General features: G+C 46.3%; 1 protein-coding gene across 2 annotated transcripts in view; it reads right to left on the reverse strand.

Annotated features, from left to right (window-relative positions):
* ABCA4 (ATP binding cassette subfamily A member 4) overlaps positions 1 to 14,180 on the reverse strand; it is a 132,736-nt gene extending 118,556 nt beyond the window's left edge. For both annotated transcript variants that reach the window (XM_086717598.1, XM_086717597.1), the window contains exons 1-4: positions 13,993 to 14,180; positions 5,290 to 5,383; positions 4,113 to 4,254; positions 2,084 to 2,223 (exon numbers count right to left, since the gene is read on the reverse strand). In XM_086717598.1, the coding sequence (XP_086573724.1) occupies positions 2,084 to 2,223; positions 4,113 to 4,254; positions 5,290 to 5,383; positions 13,993 to 14,058 (442 nt within the window). In that variant the 5' untranslated portion in view covers positions 14,059 to 14,180. The remainder of the gene's footprint in view (positions 1 to 2,083; positions 2,224 to 4,112; positions 4,255 to 5,289; positions 5,384 to 13,992) is intronic.
* Positions 14,181 to 23,698: the final 9,518 nt, after the last annotated feature.

Raw genomic sequence — 23,698 nt, forward strand, 5'->3', positions numbered from 1 at the left:
GGCCTGCAGAAGGAACCACCTGTATGCCAACTCAAAAGTAGGCCCGTGTTGGGGTTAGCAAGTAGTGACTTTGGTTCTCATATACACACTGTAAAGACCACAGAGAAATTGTGGTTTGAAATGACTTCCTTTACATTTCCTCCCAGCTGGACTCCATCTGACAATCAGATACCGAAATGAAATGTCTGCCTCCTTCCAGATCCCACTGGATGAATGGGGTGGACAATCACTCCAGCGGTTGGACAGCCCATGTTCTCATCTGCTTCTTTAATCCTGGGCAAAAGTGTTCTCTGGTTGCTGCCTCTTCCCCTTTTTTTCTTACCATTAAAATGTTGATTTTACTCACACCTTACTTAGCTTGAGCTAAGTAAACTCTTCTATCCAGAGCAGCAAAGAAGGTAGTGTTTATAATCTGGTTTGTAGAAAGTTACTGCACAAAGAACATGTGTCACTATTTTTGAAAGAATTAAAATGTAATGAAGTAATCTTAACATGCATCTGAACATGCCCCTGTCCTTCATTGCTCCAATAGGCAGAGGAAGGAGAAGGTGGCCCAGTGGGAATTCTCCTAAAAGAACTTTCCCCTCCTGACTGTCCTGAGCTCTGGAAGCCCGCCTACTTCCCTCCACTGCCCTCCCCAGGGTATGGTCACTGTTCTCTCAGTCCTGGGAGCCCTCGGGGTGACCACCCACGCTGACCTGTGTGTCGAGCTGCATGGGTGAGGAGCCCCAGAGGGCTGATGTGGGCCATTCTCCCGCTCGTCTTGTTTGGAACCCTGAGCAGGAGTTGTTCTATCTAGCCCCTCCTATCCCCTTGGTAGACCCCTTGCTCGTCCCTGTCATCCTCTGAGGTCATCCCAAGAGTCACTGCCCCCCCCCCATCCCTATCCCAGGAACATAGGATGATCCAGCATCTCCAAACCTCTTCCTTCCCAGCTTCTGAGCCACATCCCTTAACAGTTCCCGCACTGGCAGCCTTTTCTCTGCCTGCAGGACTGTAAAGCCTGGATTTCTGTCAAGGCTTGCTCCCTCCCTGATGCTCATTTGCTCTCCTGGGGGCAGGTGGGAAGGGGGATAGGGTTCCAGCTGGTGCCCAGGCCTCTGCCATATCCAGCTCTCACTGTTTCTGAGCCCAGGTGGCTCTCCTACCCTGATGCCCGGCTCCTCTATTCGCCCGCACAAACTCAGTGACCCAATGGCCTGGCCTCTCTTTCCCTCAACCTCCCCATTGCCTACCTTCGCCTCTGCTCTACTTCGGCCACCGTGGCCACCCCCAGGGGCTCGTTCTCATTGCTCCTGCCTGCTGTGGAAATCCCGAATCCACATAGCTCACTCTTTGAAGTCACCAAGGCTTCCATCCTGCTCAGTTCCCCAGTCCTTAAACAGGATCATGGAACTTCAGGAGACCTCTATTCCTTTGTACCCCCATTTCCTCCCAGCCATTTCAGCACTTCTGGCATCCCATCATCCATCCTTATACAGCCTGGACCCGATGCATGTCTTCCAGTCACTGCCCTCAACCGCTTGCCTCCTGGACTTTCCGCAGCACCTCCCTGTATCCCCCCAGGCCTGTATCACCCACCTATGCACCTGCTCTGCCTCAGGGTCTGGGATGCTGAATATCCCTGGAAGAAATGGAATGATCGTATATATTTATGCCACAATACACATATGCACTCTGACCTCCCTGGCCCCTTACTTGACATTGCTTCCACACATCTTTGGCTAGCTTGCTCTCTAGTGCTCTATGAAAACAGTTCCACACCTTTCCTTTTACCTCTTTCTTCCTGCTTCCACACCTAATCTAGCTCCATACTTCCCAGAGTACAACCTCTCTCGGCATTTTCCTTTCTGTCTCTAGACTTACCTGGAATGAGAACTTTCCTGCCCTCTTCAATTTCCTAACTTCGAAGCTGATGGAAAGAGGAGTCCTCCCCAAGGTGAACTTCATGCCACCTCTATATCCATTCCTTCCTGCCTCCTCTAGTACCTTTTCCCATCAAATCTCCCTGCCCTTTCCTGTGCCTTCTGTCTCTCTGATGGATGAGGCAAGTGATGGTTGAGAACACGCAAGAGCAGCACACCTGCAACTCTCTCAGGGTGAGTCCGGAGGGTGTCCATGAGTTGGGAAAAAGTTTGAAGTTCTTTCCAAACATGGCTAAGGTGCTGGCTCTCTGGTGCATCCATAAGGAGTTCTTGAAAATCTCGAAACACTCTTGCCAAGCTGTAAGAAAGACAAAGCTTCATCAGGAAAGATATAGTTGTCACTTTCATAATAATAATAACACTTCTTGCTGTTCTTTAAGATACCACATGTTTGACCCAGCTACTACATTATGTATCCTTATCATACTGTGAAGGCCAAAGGAGAAAAGGACATTTGAACTTTGTTGTACATATAGGCTAATAGACAGAGCTGGTGAGCAATTTGTTTCATTTTCTAGTTTTGGCAGGGCTGGGTCACCTCTCAAACCCATGCTCTGTGTGTCTTCTGTCCAGAGAAGCCTTAAGCAGGATGACATTAGAAGATATTACTGGAAGTTCTTTCCAACCATTGCCACTTCTCTGACACCTGCCTTTCCAGCCATTCATAGGCAGGGACAGCCATACTAAATCTCCAGTTCCTCCCTGCATGTGTACATGCACACACACACACACACACACACACACACACACACACCCTCTCCCATGGCTAACTGGACAAGCAAAATGAAGCTGAACCAATCAGCTATGTTCCCAGGAATTTGAATGGTAGTCAAGGATGCTCTTATGATTGGCCAGGGCAAGGTGCTCTGAACTAGACAACCAGAGCCAGCCTGGGCTTTGAGAAGCAGGGACATTGGTCCATGGAGAGAGGTGAATGTCGTAGATGCCCAGAGAGGGCCAGAGGGCTGAACCCTGTAGGCCCAGACAGAAGAGAGCTGGTCCCCAGCTGTCCAGTTCTTGTCCTGAGGCCTGCTTGGCTTCCCTTGACTTTGCAAGAAGGTCTAGTGTCCAAATCATATATTTGTCTCTAGAGCTTCAGCTTGCTTAAATGGGTTTCTGTGCCTTGCAAGCAAAAGAACCTTGAATAAGTCAATATTTCACCTGCAACAAGTGTGTGAAATATGAAACCTATATTTCCTGGTTCAAATGCCAAGTACAGCTGGAGTCTGAAGCCCTTCTTCCCCAACTCCCTCAGGTTATAGACACCTCTAGTGCCAGTCCACCAAAGCTCCATCTAGCCTCCACTGAGGCATCTCCAAAACTCTCCTGATCCCACCATATAACCCCATGGGATCTTTATGGATGGATGGGTGTTTCCTCTCACGTACCTCAGGGAGACTCAAGCTGAAGTTGTAGATTGCAAGTTAAAATCTCCAGGTGGTGTTTGCAACCACGTGAGCCCAACTAAAATGTCACCTCCCTGACATTCTTAGGAAAACAGATGTTCCCTCTTCTATCTTCCTATATTCCAGGGATTAGCGAACAGATACATATTATAGGCTAACAGGCCATAAGTCTCTGTTGCAACTACTCTACTCTGCCATTGTAGGGCAAAAACAGCCATCGTTTGTTCCCAGTGGGGAAGGCTACCTCTGAGCATTGGGCTGACTTGCCAAGTGCTCCTTTTCTTGAGTCAAAATACAGGTTTGTCCTGAGGAATTATATCCGGAGCTCCTCTAAGGAAAAGAACTGGAGTAACCAAATATCCTTTTCCATCTGACCTGTGTTGTTATGCAAGTATAGTGAAGCCCACTTCCCAACAACCCCTTGTTGGTGTCCTTCAGATGTAAGTTGAAGATCAGCTCAGTGGGTAAAGGACAACCCTGTGAGCATTCCTGAGCCTCTGTCCATAGGACATGCTCACATTATGTTCTCCCACCTCCTGCTCTGAAAGGGAATTCCAAAGGCAGATTCTCTTTCTATGCGATTTGACTTGAAATTAGACCCCAGATGAGAGGTCATTAGCCTGGAGTCCATGACTCCCCCCAAATCATATGCACAATGTAATATTTTATGTGTGTGTCCATTTTGGGGGCATAGGGGTTTTCATCTGTTTCTCAGAAGGGTTGTTAGCTCCTCAGGTTAAGAACCAGTGCTCTCAAGATTCGGGGGAATCTCAACACTTACATGGAGTCGTTATAGTTTGACACAATTCCAGGAGATTCTCCCGGGGTGGGACTTTGAAAACAAGGATTGTTCACATTGCAGAACATCCCCTGAAGCCATGGCAACATTCCTGCTGAGGGCATCGCCTTGTTGGGAAAATGGCCTTGAGGACAGGAAATGAAGACAAGGAGTTAGTCTTGGGAATCACATGGGATGCTGGTTCTAGTTGCTGGGGCCTCTGCAGGAAGGATCCTGGCCCCTCTGGTGTTTTCCTTCATTCATCAACATTTAAGAAGCAGGAGCCTCTAATAGATGTCAGGCCCTATGCTGAGTACCAGAGACAGGCTCTCTCCTCTCAAGCTCCCAGTGTAGTGGGGAGACAGACAAATGTTCTAGTAGAGGTACGGAGGGAAGTGTGGAGGGGAACAGAGGAGGGATGGTGGAGGGATGTTAGCTCGAGATGGCTCCACAGTGTTGCTGACACTTTAGGAGGAAAGGAGGTTCATCTATTCCTTATGTTCTTATGAGCACCTACCCCAAGCATGCAAGAAGGTTGCAGGTTATGGGCTCCTTGGGGTGTAAGCAAGAGTTTGATGAACAGGAAACTGATCCAGAACTTGAGGCTTAAAACTCATGAACAATACAGTAAAAAACAAGAATAGAGGACTGAGAAGCTTTGTATTACTCCTGAGGTCTGCACGTCAGCTGTTCAGAGGGAGAAGATGTCATCCTGGCTGGAAACCATGACATAGTATAAAAGAGGCACTCACAGGCTCATTCCATGTCCCAAGGTACCTCTGGGATCCAAGAAATAATATATGACTACATGTGGCTGTACAGCATCCCTTCTCATTTTTCTCTAGCACCGTATATAACATATCCCTAGACTGGTCTCCAAAATAAACTCATTTATAATCTGCTTTTAAAACCAGTAAGAGTTTAGGTATAGGGAAAAAAAGAAAAGAACTGGCAGAAACAAAAACTAATTTCACAATTCTTCAGTAACTACATACAAGTATTTGCAAAGATGTAGGATTAAAATATTAGTTTGTATGATGCTAATGAATCTCTGTTTTTTGCACTGTAGGCATGAAATGATAAGTAGATCCAATCTGGCACCCTTAGCCCCCAAGGCTTTCCTAAACGAAAGGATTGGACCTCCAGGCTGGCCAGGGCTACCCCCCTCCATTATGCTTACATTCATGTTGGCTGTAGAGTGGGTTGACATTCCTTAACCAGATCAAGAGCAGAAATAAAGATAAAGGCCATACAAGTTCCACCACAAAGCGAATCTGGAAAAACAAAACAAAAAGAAGGAAGAGTGATGCTAAGACATTACTGGAAACACACCCAGATAAGACACACAAATCAGCACCTATATGTGCAATAGGGTTTGGTTGTGGTCTATTTCCTAAAGGACTTCCTCCTTTTGTCGCCTCTCCCTCATTACCTCTATCCTGACATATTAGACCAGTAAGACTTTTTGTCCATTTGGGTTCTGCTCTGCCTCTATTTTAGGAAACTGCATTAACAAAGATTTTCAGCAAGGACCAAGATGGGTGCTTCAGTACTTTTCAGATGTCACTGTGCATGTGAATACAGACTCTGTTCTGTAGAGGCCTACCGGGATCTCACACGTCTAACAAGCTCCCAGGTAATGATAATGCTTCGGGTAGCAAAGATTTCATTATAACCTCTCATTCTGCAGATGAGGCCCAGAGAGGGCAGGTGACCTGTGTAGTGTCAGAATAGCAGTGACAACATCTGAACCAGAATCCAGCCTCCTGTCTCCGGAACCAGTGCTCTTTCTGCATCTCTCCACTGCCCTGCCTTCTTCTAGTGCACACTAGACCTCATGTGTGTCGCCAATGAATGACCTTGCATATGAGGTCACTGAATGAATGAGCAAATGACTCCGAAGTACTGTGATCCATAGCAAGGTCAATAAAAATCTGTGTTTACTGACATCTTTCCTTCCACAATTTCTTGTTGCTTAAAGGAAGAAAGCAGGGCATACTATTGTGAGTTTTTACAATTCTGGCTGCTGCTAACGACACACGGTTGAAAGCCATTACTAAAATATAGGTTCAATTAGAGTTTAAGGACTTGACTCCAAAGGAAGAAGCAATTGGTTGTTTCAGCCATATTCTGTGGCATTGCACAGTCATATTCTGTTGCAGGTGTGGGATTGTGGGAGGGAAGAAGAGGAGGAGGCATGTGAATTAGGGAAATGGAATAGCAATTCTACCCAACCCCCACTCCAGAGACCTTAGGAAGGAAACTCCTAAGATCTGAAGGAGAACTTTTGCTGATGGCTAAGAATAGAGACTTAAATATATATAGATCAGCTAGGGGTCATTTGCATGGTCTTTGACCCTTTGTCATTCCTTTCTTCTTCTTCTTCTTCTTTTTTTAAGTTTATTTATTTTGAGAGAGAGAATGAGAGAGCAAGAACGACCAAGGGAGGGGCAGAGAGAGAGAGAGAGAGAGAGAGAGAGAGAGAGTCCCAAGCAGGTTCCACACTGGCAGCGTGTGGAGCCCAACTCAGGGCTCAAACTCATAAACCATGACATCATGACCTGAGCTGAAACCAAGAATTGGACACTTAACCAACTGAGCCACCAGGTGCCCTGACCGTTTGCCGTTCCTTTCAAAGAAATGTACATAAGTGCTCAGCAAAGTGATAGACACCACAGCAGGTACTCAGTGAATATTTGTTCCTTTCCTGCTAATAGAGTATGCTGGCTATGGAACTATTGCAAATTGTAACATAAATCAGTGCAGGGGAAAGGATAATGCATTGAAGAAAAAACAAAACATGCATAGGGCAGGTGGTTGCAATTGGAACTTATTTTTTTAAGTTTATTTTGAGAGAGAGAGTGCACTTGGGTGTGCATGGGCCCACAAGTGGTGGGGGGCAGAGAGAGAGGGAGAGGGAGAATCCCAAGCAGGTTCTGTGGTTTGTGCAGAGCCCAGAGCCTGACTTGGAGTTCTGTCTCATGAACCCTGAGATCATGACCTGAACCGAAATCAAGAGTCAGATGCTCAACCAATTGAGCCACCCAGGTGCCTCAAGGTTGTAACTTTTTACTCAATGTTTTATTCAAAATATGTCTAGGGAAGATATGTTAGAGGAAACACACTAAAATATTATTATATATGATATAAATTTTCCTTAAGACACTCACTTTTCAGGGCTCCCCGTACACATTTTTCTATAAGATGGCAAAGCATCGAAATCGGCCAATTCCCATCCAGTGTTACAAAGACTGACCCCATTGGATAACCATTGGAATGTTGGCAGTTCCCCTAGGGCAAGCAAACCAAAGGAGGAGGGGATTGAGCCTCTTCCCCAGGGACCCTATCTCACTGTTAACACCCTCCCCAGCACAGCTGTTTCCACAGCACCCTGCACTCCCCTTATCACTCATTGTAAATCAGAGTCCTTACTCCTTCATGGAAATGGAACCCTCACTGGTTATGAGCTTCCTAAGGGCAGGGGCCGTGTCTATCCTTGTCACTACTTTGATTCCACACCCGACACAGGGCCAGCTTCATAATAGGTGCCCCATAAGTATGGAATGAACGAACCTTTGCTGAGACTGGTCTAGGAGGTTCCTGGAGGAGGTGGAGGTGACACAGAGGCTCAAGTCACCAACACTTTGCAGATTTAACAAACTGCACCCCCCGAGGCATGTTCTGTACACTGGCTCCATGCCTTCTATCCTAGGTCCTTCTGTCAATGAGTAAGATCAGGAAGCAAGTCTGGCAAGATAACCATGTGAGTGACAAGTACAAGCAATGAAACCGGAAGTTGTTCCTGGTGTCTTCACCAAGGAAGCGTGACAACTAGCCCAGATTCCACACATCAGACTCTTCCCCTTAAGACAATTGCTTGCAACCTTGGCTTTCTTCCAAGTCAGTCAGCTTCCTTCCACGTAGCAATGTCTATCCGGAGTAGTCTGGTATGTGAGACATTTGGGAATGGGAAGATCTGGGATAAGAATCACTTTGGGGCTTGTTTCATCACTGAATCTCAGTTTTCTCATCTGTGAAATGAGACCGTTTCGTCCTTCAGCATACACTAAGAGTTGAGAGTGTCAGTACTGAGGTTTTTATCCAGCTCTGCTCCCTATTAGCTGTATGACTTTGGGTAACCCATTCAATCTCTCCATGTCTCAGGACTTCATCTGTAAAATGGGGGCTGATACCAGGACCTCCCCACCCCCCTGCCCAGAGTGGATGAGAGGAGGAAGTGAATGTGAGACACCTAGAGCAGAATCGGGTACAAGGTAACATTCGATAGACACATATCATTTATTATTGACCCTCACTTTCACAGAGATCACAGGGACGCTGTAGGTCACAGCACATTGTAAAGGCTAAAGAGCAAAGAGATCTCATTTACTTTTTACCTGTGAGGTCTTAGGTCTGCCCTCCACTCACATTCAGGTTCCCTCTCTTTCTCCCTTTCTGGATTCAGAACTGTTCATTTGCTGGTTTGGAAACATGGGCTTCTTGAGTTACTGACCACCCACTGTCCCCTGCTCCATCTCTTAGAGGGACTTGCACCAGGGGAGGGATGGGCCAGCCTGGCCTACCCGTCCGTGGATAAAATTCCCAAACCCAAGCTAGCACACACACACATCCCTTCCAGTGTTTGTCACACACATTCTCTCCTCTCCTCACTCACTCCTTGTATTTTTGAAGTATTTTGTCTTTGCAGGACATTGTGATTTGAAGTCCCCCATCCCCCCACCCCCACCCCAAGTGGGAGACCAGATCAGAATTCTCCTTTTCCTCCTTCATTCTTTGCCTGGCCTAGGACTAGTGTGGCTCTGCAAGTGTTCCTCTCTACCGTATCTCTGAGTTAGGGCTGCTGTTGTCTGCCCCCCACCCCCTCTTGACCACCTTCTTTCAAGGCAGGTCCCAGGTGGCTGCCAGCTGGAATCAGGTGGGGAGCTCAGGCTGTGCCCCACATCAATTACACCGGACATCAGGTTGGTTTTTGTTTGTTTGTTTTTAACACTTCTCAGGTAATTCCGATTGTGCAGCTGGGTCTGAGAACCACCAGCACAGGTAGTGCTTGGTAAATGAAAAACGTCTGTTGAGAGGTCAGTGCTATTGTTCTAACTCTGCGACGTTTGTCTTGGAGGGGCCGCATTTCACACTCCCTCCTGCACAAAGACCACTGGCAATTCTTTTCCAGACGGGCAGGTCCTCACAACAATCTCTCCCCATGGTCCCCGCCCCAGTCATGCTCAGCATCCCCACCCCAAAGCGGCATCCTTGTCCTTGATGCTCAACTGTGCGCAGGCATACCCCAGGGAGAAATTCCACAGCGTAATTAAAAACATGTTTTGAAGGCGGCTCTGACTCCCCCCACCCTTTCCCTTTAAACATGTCTGTAACTTTAATTAAGCCCAGCCAAGGCTCAGAAGGGGCCGGTGGAAATTTTTTTTTTTTTCCCTAACTGGTATTTCCTTGTTCTCTCTCTCTCTCTCCTTTTTTTTTTTTCTTCCCCTCCCCCTCTCTTTATAGCTCAGTCTACATGGGGGAGGAGGGGTTGCAAGGAAGGGCAGAATTGTGCTTGTTGTTTTAAATCTCCGCCAGCTAGATTTCCTTCCCTCCTAGTCTGTTTCCAATTTAAAGGTGGGTAGCCAAGGCTTGAAATGAACTGCTTGATTCTCCCTTCTGCACCAACAACCCAGCCAGGATTCTTAGCCTGGATGAATCCACCCTGGGACCTGGGCAGGCTTGCAGAGGGCTGCCCACCCTCCCTGCACCTGCCAGGTTCTCCTTGCCTATTGCTGGGCCTGGAACCAAAGGCCACAGGCCTAGCAGGTGCCCAGGTCATAATAACCCCCCTACTCTCATGAGTCCTCAGGCCTCCCCAAACATCCTGCTCTGACATGGAAGCTGGGACAAGGGGAGGACACCAAGGAGGCCTTGCACCGGGAGCTCTCAGGGGCAGGAGACACACCCAGTGATCTTTATAAACCTGGCACAGTGCCTGGCCCGTAGCAGATACGGGCGGGTGTTTATTTGTCCGGGGCAGTGGGGAGAGCTCTCGTCATTGGAAGTGCATATTCTAGGGCCAGCCTTGAGAAGTCTTCTCTCACGCTCTCCAAACCCCATTTCTCTTCTGAGCACCCAGAGCTCATCCTCACCTCCCACCCCACGCTTCCTTCTACTCCACTGTTGCGTGCACTATTCTGTCAGTAATTTTGTGCACGTGTGAGCTCCCACCGGGCTCCAAATTCCATGAGAGCAGGGGCTGTGTCTGACTCACTGGGCTGTGCTGGATGTATAGGGTGATCATACAGCCCAGTTTGCCAGGTTAAGTGTTAGTTTCCATTTATTGCCCTGGTGCCGTTGCTCCTAGTACCTCCTTTGACTTTCAGAACTGCCCCAGTTTGGATAATAAATTAGATGGCCACCCTATCTTTGTGGTCTCCATGACCACAGTGTGGGGTCACGGCCATATCTGCCTGTCCTGAAGTCCCAGGACCAGTCCCACCCGTCACTAACCTCTGAAGCCTCATTGACCTCATCAGTACCTGTGGAGACACCAGTGGTATCTCTCCCATGGAGCTGAGGTGACACTACAGTGCCAGGCACTTGGTAATACTTGATACATGTTAACGGAGGAAGAAAATTTTTAAAAAGGGGTGGGAGGAATGCCTGGATCTAAAGATTTTCATCTTCTTCCCTCAGGCGTTGGGAGAAGAGGAATGGGGACATTTGATATCTGTTTTGCTGTTGCTCACAATAGTAAACACCCAAAGACCACGGATGTTTGAGCAAGTAAAAACCTGGGAGCTGAGTTGAGGGCTAGGTGTGTTGTACTTTCCTTACAGTCACTATTTGTAGAGGCAAAAGCTTCCAGAAGAACCAAAAGCTTAGGGAAGGAGCCACAGACCCCTGTCAGGGCTGCAGGGGGCTGTGGAAGATGCCCCCATCTTCCTCAGACATCCTGGAAATTCCTGGAATATGGTAGCATTGGGAAGTCGGCTGGAGGCATACCAGGCAGAGATCTCAAATTCCAGGCCATCGGGATGACACCAAATGAATGTCAGCCCAGACTGGGTCTAGTCTTAGGAGATTCCCCCAGCCAAGGTTCTCAGCCCAGCTGGTCCTATCTCACCACAGAGAGGCTGGCCAGGTGCTCCTCTGCGGAGAACACCATGAGAAAGACAGAGTCCCCGAACAGGGGACACCCACCAACATCAGGGAAAGGGAGCGGAGGTTGTGAGGGACTCTGAGCCAAATCCCGTCTTTAAAAATAGGGTCGTTCTCTTTAATAGCAGCATGCCTGACACAGAAATAGAATCATTTCAGCAGGTAAAGTCCTCAAGCATATTGTCTGAAGGCCACAAAGAGCACATTGCGAGTAGAATTAAGTGATATTCTTAATTTCTTCAGGAAACGAGATAAAGAAAACAGTTGCTGATTGGGTTTTCCTTGGCATTCCACAGATGGTGAACATCTTGTGGACAAAGACCATGCTTGTCTTGTTTGCCATTGCGTACCCAGCACCTGGCACAGTGCCTACTGATTAATAAGTACTGGTTGATTCAAGGAACACATTAATAAATAAATGGATTTAATAGTGAATCTTGTTTGGGGCACCTGGGTGGCTCAGTCAGTTAAGCGTCCGACTCTCCATTTCAGCTCAGGTCATGATCTCATGTTTCATGTGTTCAAGCCCTGCATCAGGCTCTGCACTGGCAGTGAGGAGCCTGCTTGTGATTCTTTGTCTCCCTCTCTCTCTCTGCCCCTCCCTCACTAGTGTGCACTCTCTCTCAAAAAATAAATAAACTTAAAAAAATAGTGAGTCTTGGGGCGCCTGGGTGGTTCAGCCGGTTAAGCATCCAACTTTGGCTCAGGTCATGATCTCGAAGTTCATGAGTTCAAGCCCCACGTCGGGCTCTGTGCTGACAGCTCAGAGCCTGGAGCCTGCTTCAGATTCTATGTCTCCCTCTCTCTCTGCCCCTCCCCTGTTCACGGTCTGTCTCTCTGTCTCTCAATAATAAATAAAGGTTAAAAAATTTTTAAAAAATAGTGAATCTTGCTTAACTTTTGTCTATTTTCATTCTGGAAGGGAAGTTCTTGGAAGCCAGGGACTGAGTCTCTGATTACTGTTAGCACTTGGCTCCTGAGGGCAACAACTGACTTCAACACTTTGGAAAATCAGAGTTGCTTTGACAAAGGAAAGCAGCCTGAGGAGAGTGGTGTTTCCCAAATATGAGGGGATCCTAACTTGGCTTCCCTCTGCAGCCTCCCTAAGTCCTATCCAAGCCACACACGGCAGAAAGGACCGACCACCTGTGCACATGGTTGGACTGTCTCCTTTGCTGCTTGCTCCCTTTGGGCTAGTTATTAAGCTATTGTCCTTCTGCTCCAAACCCACCCACCAGCCAGGGTTCCTCTAGACAGGGGACCCCAGGAGCAGCCTCATTGTGCCCCTTCCTCACAGGTCTGAGTTACAGCTCCGCCAGCATCTTCTCAGTGTTTCCAAGTGCTACCAATTCCACGTCCTTCCTTTGGTTCCCTCAGCACTGGGGGTGGGAGCTGTGTCCTGCAATTGCTGCCTCTATGATACCTTGCTCTCTTCCACCCACGTGGGTAGCAGCTTTGTACTTAGCTAACACCTTTTTACATTCCAGATTTTCTCTGACTGAACCCTGACCGAGACAATCACAGGCCTTCAGATGTTCTACCAGATGGCCCCCTTCTTCCCTAACATTTTTTCCAACACCCAGGAAAACCCTGTCCCGCCTGCATATACCCATCTCAAATCGAGGCTTGGAACAAATCCATTCTCTTCTTCCTCCCAGTCCTCCTTCCAAAGTCTCCCTGCCTTGCCTGCCTCCAGTCTGTCTAATCTCAGCTCTATCCTCCCCTGGGTCCTTCCTTCTTCCTTCCTCCTCCAGCATCTTTAGTCATTTGACGTTTCCAAGACTGCAAGGCTATAGCAAAGTGCATATTTCTTTATAGTTACCTATTTACTTCACCCCTTTCCAGAAAAAAAAATAGAAGCCAGTTGGCATTTGCATGTATACCCTTGGGGTCCTCTGATCCCCTGTGGCTCTTGCCTACACTTCTCAGGGGATATCTGGCCTGTCCTACCTTTTATTGCTCTTGGTCTCAAAACACCCTTCAGGTTTCCCCAGCCAGACTGGAAGTGAGTCCAGGGTATAATCTGTGTCTTTTTCTTTTACATCCCTGGTCCAGCCCAGCCCCGTGTCAGCCCCTTTCACTGAAAGGGCTCAGTGAAAATCCGGGCTGGGTGATAAGCAGTTGTATCTCATTGAATCTAAGACACCATCAATTGTAAGGCGCAATGTTACTTCTTGCACACTATGAAACAAATGTGTCCAGTTAAGGTGCCGGTTGACCATACGCTGCACCCAATGTCAGAAATGTGAAAGTGTGAAAAGCCAGTGTGACTCATAGAATCAATGAAATACAGTATCATTGGTCTGGAAAGCTCTTGGAGTGTTGTTTTCCTTTGAGCCTGTTCTTCGGGGCTTAGGATCTTCCCACACAGCAGAGTATGGATGCTCAAAGGGCTTGTGGACTGGAATGGCAGGTTTCAACACCAGGGGGTGGGGGGAGGGATGCGCAGGCCACGGATTCACATGCAGGGAGGGCAAAAGAAGACTACAATTGGCCGTGCTGGGCTGCAGGAGGAAAGGGCCCATCTTTGGACAAAGAAACATGTCTTCCTATGAAGGACACTTGTCAGAGAGGTTCACAGAGCAGCCAGGTGTTACTTCCGTGCTAAATGGCAAGGAGCCCACCGACCTCTCACCTTCCCCACCCCACTCCCACCTCACCCTCTCCACCGTTTCTTTGCTCTCCACCTCACTTTGAGACCACAGACTGCCCTTCTTACCTTTTGCCTTTTCCTCAGGGTCCAGTTCTTCCAGAGCAAAAGCTGGATCTGTCTCACAAAGCCCATGGTGGTGGCCACACGAACAGGAGATCACTCCAAGCCCTCGGTTTATGGAGGGACAGCAACGGACATACAACACCGCTCAGAGCACCTCTGTCTCGGGCCACTGTGTCCTTCTCTGGGTGATTAGAGGCTAGTTTCCCCCTTCAAAGCATAATCCCTTTTAATTCACGTAAGCCCTTTGTTGAGGAAAGCAGGCTGCCACTCTGTTGCCCCCATCTTAGGAAGGGAAGAGACACCTAAAGATAGGAATGGCTGGGCACTGAGCAAAAGGAGGTGGGGGACTTCAAGGGAAGCATAAACACATCACAAAAATATAGAGGCTATGAGAAATTAGATCTGTGCTGGGGAACTAGATTCATTTTGTACCCCAGGCAACGGCGCCCAGGCCCAAGAGCTGAGTTTGGGCTGAAATCTCACTTGTTTGTGCTGACCGAGCCTTGGGCCCTGGTAGAGGGCTGCATTCAGGGAAAAGGAGTGTCTTTTTCTTTTCACGAAGGGGCCTTCAGCTCACCAGAGAGGTGAGCCATATGGGTCGGCAGAGCCCAGAGGCTGTGTACCCCATGGCTGGAGAAATTCGATCTGCAGCAAAAGGGAATGAAGGGAGCGCATAGAGAGGCAAGGCGGAGGGCATGAGTCCCAGCTGTGTCCCTGTTTCCAGTTGTCCTTGGGACACAGCTGCTCCCTAGCTTCTCTTTCAGGCTATTTAGCTGTAAGACACCCCAATCCCTCCAGTAAAATCCCCTTTTGCCTAAATTAGCTCATTTGGCTCCTATCAATTGCAGCCAGAAAGGTTCCTGCCTATTTATTTATTGTGAGTTACCTTAATCAACAGGGGATCTGACCTGGACAGACTGACAATGGGTCAAAGAATTTATCCGCAGCCCATTGGAATGTATCTGAATACAATTCCTGGGTAGGCACATGATTGCAACAGCAGCGCAAATAGAAAACTCAATAGAGTTGCAGTCGTTTAAAAGAGAAGAACTAGACTTCATGAGTATCTTTTAAGGAAGCCAAAGAACTCCAAAATAATCAATATTGTCAGTTCCTGTATCTATTAGGAAAAGGCTGACAATTTTTCAAAACCTGCTGAGCAACGTGAAGGCTTCACAAGTGGGAAGATGCGTGGCAGGTTCAAAACACACCAGTCATGATACATTATCAGCTGGGACTAACCCACTTTCATAGTTGATCAAAACACTGAAAATTCTATCAACTGATTTTCCAAACACTTTGGTGGCCCATGAATCAAGTGGGGTATTGCTATTTGTTTCTAGTTTTGAACCAACTTTTTGTTTAAAATGTATTTACCATTCACCGTTACAAGAATTCTCTCTAGAGAGTCTCAAAGTGAAACTGTAAACACATTTTTCCTTTGTTTTTCAAAGCAGAAGCAATACCACGTAGTTCATCGTCAGAGAGAAATGATGAATATTTCAAAACCATTTGGCACAGAGTAGAGGAATTTCTCTAGAAAAATAATCTCTAAAAGTTCCATATTTAAAAATATCTTTGGAGGAGAAAAAGTTAGAAATCATGAGAATGGAGGTAGTGCATGTTTCCCTGAGTCCTCAGGATAGCATAAAATGAATATCTATTACATGCCAGTACTAACTAATTTCTAGATTTGGATTTACATTTTTTTTGAGAATGATTAAAAATAAAAATAGTTTCTTAATTATTAATAGCAAAATACATAAAAAATGTCTTTAGGGGCACCTGGGTGGCTTAGTCAGTTGAGCGTCCGACTTCGGCTCAGGTCATGATCTCGCAGTTCACGAGTTCAAGCCCCGTGTCAGGCTCTGTGCTGACAGCTGAGAGCCTGGAACCTGCTTCCGATTCTGTGTCTCCCTCTCTCTCTGCCCCTCCCCCACTCTTGCTCTGTCTTTCTCTCTCAAAAATAAATAAGCATTAAAAAAAATGTCTTTATAGACTTGATATGAGTATAATCCCAGAACTTTGCTTTCACCTAAAATATCTACACCTTGATTTTATGTATTAATCAGTCTTGACTCTTACTTGATATGGTCTCATTAATGAATTTTGGGGCTTGGAGCTCTCGTTTTGAGGTGGCCGCTCGCTGTAGCAAGAATGGTATGCCCATTTTGTACTTTGCCTTGCTAGGGACATTTACATAGTGTCATAAAAGAGAACCAGGTCCCGTCACTAATTATTGTGGAGTAGAAATTAATACCAGACTAATAGAACTTAAGCATTCAGTGGTATTATGGAATCATAGGCTCTATACACTGAGAAATAAATTATATTTTACTAATTTAATCTCTACTATGAGAATCTTGCACATAACTGGCACCAATTTAGTCTTTCCTGTAAGAATTTTGGACTTCACGTTGTTATTATTGTTCAACTGGCATATAGATATTACATTTTAGTGTGTAAAAATAGTACTATTTGAAAACATATTCACCTGAAACATGTCCACAAGCTTCTATCTTACTTAGTGAGAGGAGGCACGGCTCTCATGTTTAAGCAATCTCTGCCTCCCCAAATATTCCAGAGCCACTCTGGACACCACGTAAAAAGAGAGGTCTTGAATGGAAATCTAGAGAGCTCACTGTTCAAAAAGCAGGCACTGAGGGTTTTATCACAGCACACCTTCTAACAGCAACGTGTGGATACTCACCAAATGCCCATCACAGAAGAACAGATACATGAACTGTGGAGTATTCTCTCTGTCAAAGCTCCTACAGCAGTAAGCATGAACAAAGTGCACCTACAAAAAAAAAATATATATGGACAGTTCTCCCATCCAGATGCTGAGCAAAAAAAGCCTGACACAAAACATGTTAGTCCACATTTATATAAAGTTCAAACACAGGCAAAACACATCTCTGACACTCAAAGTCTAGATGGTGGTCACTCTTTAGGTGGGCGGGGCGGCTGTAAGAGGGTGCAAGGGGTATTTCTGGGGGTGCTGGAAAGAGTTTTTTTTTTTTTTTTTTGATCTATGTGTCAGTTACTTGGGTATGTTCAGCTGGTAAAAATTGGTCTGTAAAGTCAGGATTTGTACACTTCTCTGTACGTATGTCAGACTTTAATAATCGTAGTTTTTTAAAGAGCAGGTGAAGGAAGAGAACGCAGTGAAGGAGCCTGAGCCGGAAGAGCTAGAGATGATGGAAAGAGGGGTAACCTTGAAGTCACAGAAAGGGGATGTTTCAAGAAGGAGGAATTGTTCCACAGTACCAAATGGCTCAAGGAGAGTGGGTAGCATAAAGGTCACTGGATTTGATGACTTCAAAGCCATTCTGTAAGAATGGCAGAAACCAGAAGCAGCGGGCTGAAGACTGAGACAGGAGAGTTCAGCTGCTGTCACGTAGCTAGACTGTGCAGGCAGATGATGGAGACAGTAGCTAGAGGCAACATTAGGTCAACCGGGTCTTCGTTTCCCTGAAGACAGGGGAGATTTGGCCATGTTAGTGTGTGGGAAAGAGCCAGTTGAAAGAAAGATGCTAAAGTTAGTGGTGGATGATTGATGGGGTCCCCAGGAAGGGGAGGAGGTGGAATTAGCCTTGGGCAGGGGAAGGGGCACTTTGCATTCCATGGACACCGCAGGGAAGGAGGCCAGGGAGGTGCAGGTGCAGAATTCATTCAGGAAGCCCAGACGGAGAGTTGAGGGAGCTCATCCTAGTGGCTCTTGTCTTCAATGTGGCATAAGAAGAATAGGGAGATTAAGTGGGATAATGTGAAAACACTTTGTGAATTATAAATCGTAACAAACACACAAATTTACAGGGAGGGTATGTTACAGGAGAGCGATTTAATAGACAATGTGTAGAGATCTCAGGAGCCAAATTATTCATAGACAATCCCTCTCCCACCATAGACAACGCCCCTCCTGCCCCCAACACACACTGGCTATTATATTTATCTAATTAGCTGGCAAATCACAGGTACAATCTTGTTATTCAGTTCAGCTTAGCAGTTTAAACCAATAATCAGCACCAACGGAAATGTTTTCTGGAGATTCTTTTTCCAGTTACAGTTAATTCTGCTCCAAGAGAACTGGTCCCTTTTAAAGGTCTGCTGTCCCTTGGAAGACAAGGTCCTAGTTTCTGGATCTCATTCTCCTTCTCCATCTATGCTGCCTCCCCCACAGGTCCCCCTGGGGGTTCCCTGTGTTTCTCTTTTTCCTGGAGACCCAGCACGCTCAGATCTCTGGAGCTGGTTCAGCTTTTTCCTCATTCTTTAGAATGCACGAAGCATCTAGTGGCACCCCCACCTCCAAAGGCAGATAACTTTGGGGAAATTATTCATACAGAAATTAAAGGCCTAGAAATGTCTTTGTGTCGACTCTCTTGCCTGGTACCTTTGGGAAGTGTTTGTGGACTTTGGGAGGTAGAAGGTAGGGTATGTGGTCCACACACCCCAGCATGAAGAACATTGCTCTCGCAGAAGACAAAAGTCAAGCTGTTACAAAAGTGAGGAGGCAAACTGCTGTTCCAAGCACGTTTTATACACTTGCTTCAAAAGCTGCTTAGCATTTTGCTGACTTGAGATTCAGAGAACCCACCAGAGCCCAGAGATTTTACATTTTCTGGGCATTAAGTGCAAAATACTTGCCAGATAACAGACTTTTGGGGGATGCCGGGGAGTGTTTCATAGCAGACCATTAGTCTGGGCTGTTATCACACTGAGCTGGAGTGGGGTTTTGAGCGGCTGGCGGTGCACAGTCTGATAACACCTGAGTAACCTCACTCCCGGGGCCAGGCCTGCCACTCGGCAATCTCAGGGCATCGTGCACTCAGCTTCAAGAGTAAGGCATTCCAAAGGGCTCTGGCTAGAGGCAAGCAACACAACCAATGACAAACTTAAAGAGAGGGAAAGAGACATTTCAGTGCCAAAATAATTTTTGAAAATCAGGGACCTGGGCTAATTCAAAACAAGTTCTTTGTGGCGATCCATTTCATATGATAAATAATGGCAATAGCGGGGGGGGGGGGGGGGGGGGGGGGGGGGCGGCGGGCAGCGTGGAAGGTGCGTGCCTCCTCACAATGTTAAGGAAACCGTCAGGAACTTTCCATCAGGAGGTTGGCAGGCAAACTGGACCACATGTGTCTGCCTAACTTTCAACAGTGGGTACAGAGCCTGCCTCCTGTGCAACCTTGCCAACAGGCGACTGATCAGGAGGAGCTCACTTCAATCCTCCCGCTAAGTGGCAGAACCAAACAGTGACCGAGAGCAATGACGTTTTTCGGTTACTGTTTGACCTCGGGCTGGGGGGACACAGAAGGAAAATAGAAACCACTCAGGCAGTTTTCTGCGAGGTGGTAGAAGTGGCGTGGGAAAATACTTCGCATGGGTCCTGCCTGCTCAGCCCAACAAAGAAATCTCGTGGTTTGTTGTCAGATTCCTCCAGCTAAATTCGTCAAAGGGGGGGAAGAAAACCTCTGTTGGGTGAGGGAAATCTCTCCCTTGAGACAGTGCCCTAGCACTCCCCTCCTTAATGATTCATAGCCGCCCCGGCCCTCGGCTTCCTTCTCTGCTTACACCTGTGGGCAGGGTAAGGAGGAACGGGGAAGAGGTGCATCAGCCTTTGTTCCTGCCCTGGACTCCTCTCCAGCTCCGCCCCAGTGGGGATGCTCCTCCAGCATTTTCGCCAACATCGAGAGCCACGACAGCGCTGGGGTCCAAGCGGTCCCCCTTAGCAACCAGCCTGGAAGCCCCCATGAATGGTGTGTGCAGGCGGTTTCCGTACACATAGTTTTCAAATTCTGATTCTCTTCACTCCCTAATGAAATTAAATTATTTAAAAAAGTGCTAGTCCTCGATATCGCTTAATAAAGATTTGAGTGTGAGTACTGTGGTATGGTGGAAAGTCATAGTCTCTGCAGCCACACAGAACTGGGCTCAGATCACAGATCTGCCCCTTAGCTGTGGACTGCTGGTGAATCTCTAAACCTCCTTCTCTATGTTTTAAAAATCCAGATGTTGCTGTTAAATGATGAGAGGGGTGCCACCTGGGTGGCTCAGTTGGTTAAGCATCCGACTCTTGATTTCAGCTCAGGTCATGATCATCTGGTTCATGAGTTCGAGCCCCACGTCGGGCTCTGCACTGACAGTGTGGAGCCTGCTTGGGATTCTTTCTCTCTGCCCCTACCCTGCACATGATCTCTCTCTCAAAATAAATAAATAAAATTTAAAAAGCATTAAAATGATGAGAGAAAATATCTGCATTAACCCAGGAACTCCTTGAGAAAATACAGGAAGGTTTCTTTTTCTTAATAAATGATGCTTCTTTATTTTTCTTTCAACCACTGTCTGAGTAGTTAGATTATATTTGGAGAAAGATTGGATATGGTCCACTGAAGTCCCTTAATACAGAAAACTGCGTTGCTTTTTAAGAGGCCACATCAGGTCAATACTGGTTTCTCAAAAAGGCCTGGAGAAGCCATCTTAAGTGAAAGTCCTGTCATCAAAGACAAAAACCTTGCAGTAAAATAGTTATCACTGGCTTTCAACCTTTAGTAGCTTAACTGCAGCTAGAGAATGGCAGACGCTCAGGGCCTAAACTGAGGAATTAATCACAGCAGGACTGTTCTAATCCTTTTCCGGAACACTTAGACTTTCTCTCTGAAAGATGCTGGATCAGGACTTTTGAGATACCAAAAGTAAGTTTTTAAACTAGACTCAGGCTCTGTGTAGAAGGCACATCCGGGGTTTGAATCCTCTGGGTAACACACAGGGTGAAGAGCATATTTCTTAGAGAAGGAAAAAAGGAGCCCTTTGGCTTCAATTGCCTTTCTTGTGGAGTGCATTCAGCTGGAGCAGGGGAGCTGGGCATGGGATGAACTTTGAGGAGTGTCCACAGGCCTCTTCACTGTCATGATGACTGCTGTTGAAGACGTGAGGAGATCAACAGAGATCAAGCCGAGAGAACCCTGACCAACTCCTCCAAGATTAGTCTGTTTCCAAACGGAGCAAGTGTTTCTCAGTGTTTCCTAAAGGCACTTGCCTTCTACTTTTACTATGCTTGCCAGATCCATGGGACACCTGTACTTGATAATACTTAGTCAACTTTAAATTGACTCAATTTTTATGCTTAGCCGAATCCTCAACAATCATCAGGGAAATCACAGGTTTTGTATATTTTCCTATAGTACTTTAGAGCATAAAACTCTGAAAATAATTTTTCACATACCCCTTTAAATAATGTCGTGTGCCACCAGTAGGTACACCAGGATTTGAAAGACACTTCTTTAGATGAGCAAGTACATCATGAGAAGAGTGACTATCATGACCTGAGCAGGGGGTTAATGGTTATTTTTATTTTTCCGTACTACTTGCCAAACCACCTCCCAACCTCTTTCTGGTGGAAGAGATTCTTTCTTCCTTTCTTTCTTTTTAAATGTTTATTTCTTTATTTTGAGAGAGAGAAAGAGAGTACAAGTGGGTGGATAGGGCCAGAAAGGAGAAAGAGAATCCCAAGCAGAGCCCGACATGGGGCTCGATCCCTGGTCTCACAAATTGGGAGATCATGAACTGAGCAGAAATCAAGGAGTCAGATGCTTAATTGACTGAGCCACTCACATGCCCTGGAAGATTTTTTTTTTAATGTTTATTTATTTTTGAGAGAGAGCGAGCAGGGGAGGGCAGAGAGAGACAGGGGGACAGAGGATCTGAAGTGGGCTCCACACTAACAGCAGAGAGCCCAATGTGGGGCTCGAACTCATGAACCACAGGATCATGACCTGAGCCAAAGTCAGACACTCAACCAACTGAGCCACCGAGATGCCCCATCCCTGGAAGAGATTCTTAATAAAGCCCTCCCTTTTCTTTAGTATCTATAAACACTTTCGTGTGCACCATGTCATTTGAACCTCACCCAGTGAGGTGGGCTGGATAAGCATTTGGACTTCCGCTCATAGAAGAAATCAAGGCTCAGAATTTAAATTCCTTACTCAAAGACACATAGCTGTCAGTACTAAGGCAGGAGTAGTAAAAGCCTAAGCTTTCTGATTTCATCAGTTATAGCAACTTCTCAGCAAATCATGGTTGACAGGGGCCGGGTGTGAGGCAGGGGAGTGTGCATGTGTATGTGTGTGTGTGTGTGTGTGTGTGTGTTTACACTACTCTCATCACCATTCACCTATTTCAAAAACAGGAACTTAAGTAAAGGTCAGCTTGTCACAGAGACAGGACTTTTGTTCCAATTCAGTGGAAAACAATGTGGCTTCTATTCTCTTCAAGATTTTGGTGGTTAAGGACACATGTTTCTGAGCCAGACACACTTGGGTTTGAAACTCTGCTCCACTGCCTAGTAGGTGTATGACTCTGGGAAAGTTTTTAACAGTTTAATTTTGATGAGTTTCATCATGTTTAAAGTGGGAATAATAATACTATATGATATATACTATATGATAAATACTATATAATACTCAATGCACGGGGTTGTTGATAGTGGCTGTTGAGAACTTCCGCATCACAGGGCTATGATTAAATGAGATCATCTGAAAAAGAGCGTATTACTATGCTGAGTCTAAAGGGAGCATTAAATGATGGCTATTATTCTTTAATCAGAAATGTCTACTGTTGACACATTCGTTACCTAACATTTTGAAATCAGTGATGGTCATGATTGAGTTTTTATAAGGAAGGCCCATCTTCAGATATATGAAATATGATAATAGGGATGTCCATTCAAACATTTACCATTTCCCCTCAAAGCAGTAATAGTGCACTCCCTCTCTCTTGCCTCATTTCTGTGACCCAAGGTCATTGCCATCCCTCCAAATACCTTCACAGCAGCAAAGATACTTTACATTTTTTAGGGCTTAAAAATGTGCACTAACTCAGGTATACTATCTCACTTGCCCTTCACAACTGCCCTGTGATGCAGATATTATTCTCACTTCACAGAAGAGAAAACACTGTCAAAAAGGTTGTACAACCTGCCAAAGTCACATAGCGTGTAAATAGAAAAGTTGGGACGGAAACACAGCCTTCTCATTCTTTCCAATCACATGAGTCTCTGACAAAGCAGGAAATAAATACATGGTTGAATCTTCCTTTGACTTACATCTCCTCTTCCTGGTACATAATGTCATTAGCTTCTGCAAAAAGTTTCCTAGAGCACTAGTGAGTGGGAAACCTCACTTTTTTGACTGACACCAATGCAGGAAGCTGTCCCTAACTGTCCAGCCTGGACTGCCATTGGCTGGCCATGGTTTCATCCTTTTTATTTAAATGGGGAAATCAGGCCACTGGAACTGAGCATTTTCTAAAAAGGAAAACTGAGTCACTTGTTTTTCGCTGATTTCCATTCTAACCTCCTTCTGCGTTGATAGATGGCAAACAGCTCCCAGACCTTTTGGTGACTCATCCGCACAATGGCGGCTTGTCTGAGGCTCCAAATCAGTTTCAGGATACTAATTTCCTATTTCCTCCCCATTTCAGAAATCCTCACGATAGACTTTACTACCGTGAGCATCGAAAAGGAGGAAAAGATGGATTGGTTTTACCAACTGTTGCGCCCTTTCAATTGTGAGGATGAGACCTCTGACTGACAGTCTGCAGGAAAATGTATCATCGCCATGTTTTTCAAAGGTCAAGTGGCCCCCTTCAAAGGGCTCTACTTGGGTCCCCAACTTCACTATACCTCTGAGAAAAAGTAAGGGAAACCAAA

The sequence above is a fragment of the Puma concolor genome, chromosome C1 (genome assembly GCF_028749965.1).
Source record: "Puma concolor isolate L17-30 chromosome C1, mPumCon1.1.hap2, whole genome shotgun sequence".
NCBI lineage: Eukaryota > Metazoa > Chordata > Mammalia > Carnivora > Felidae > Puma > Puma concolor.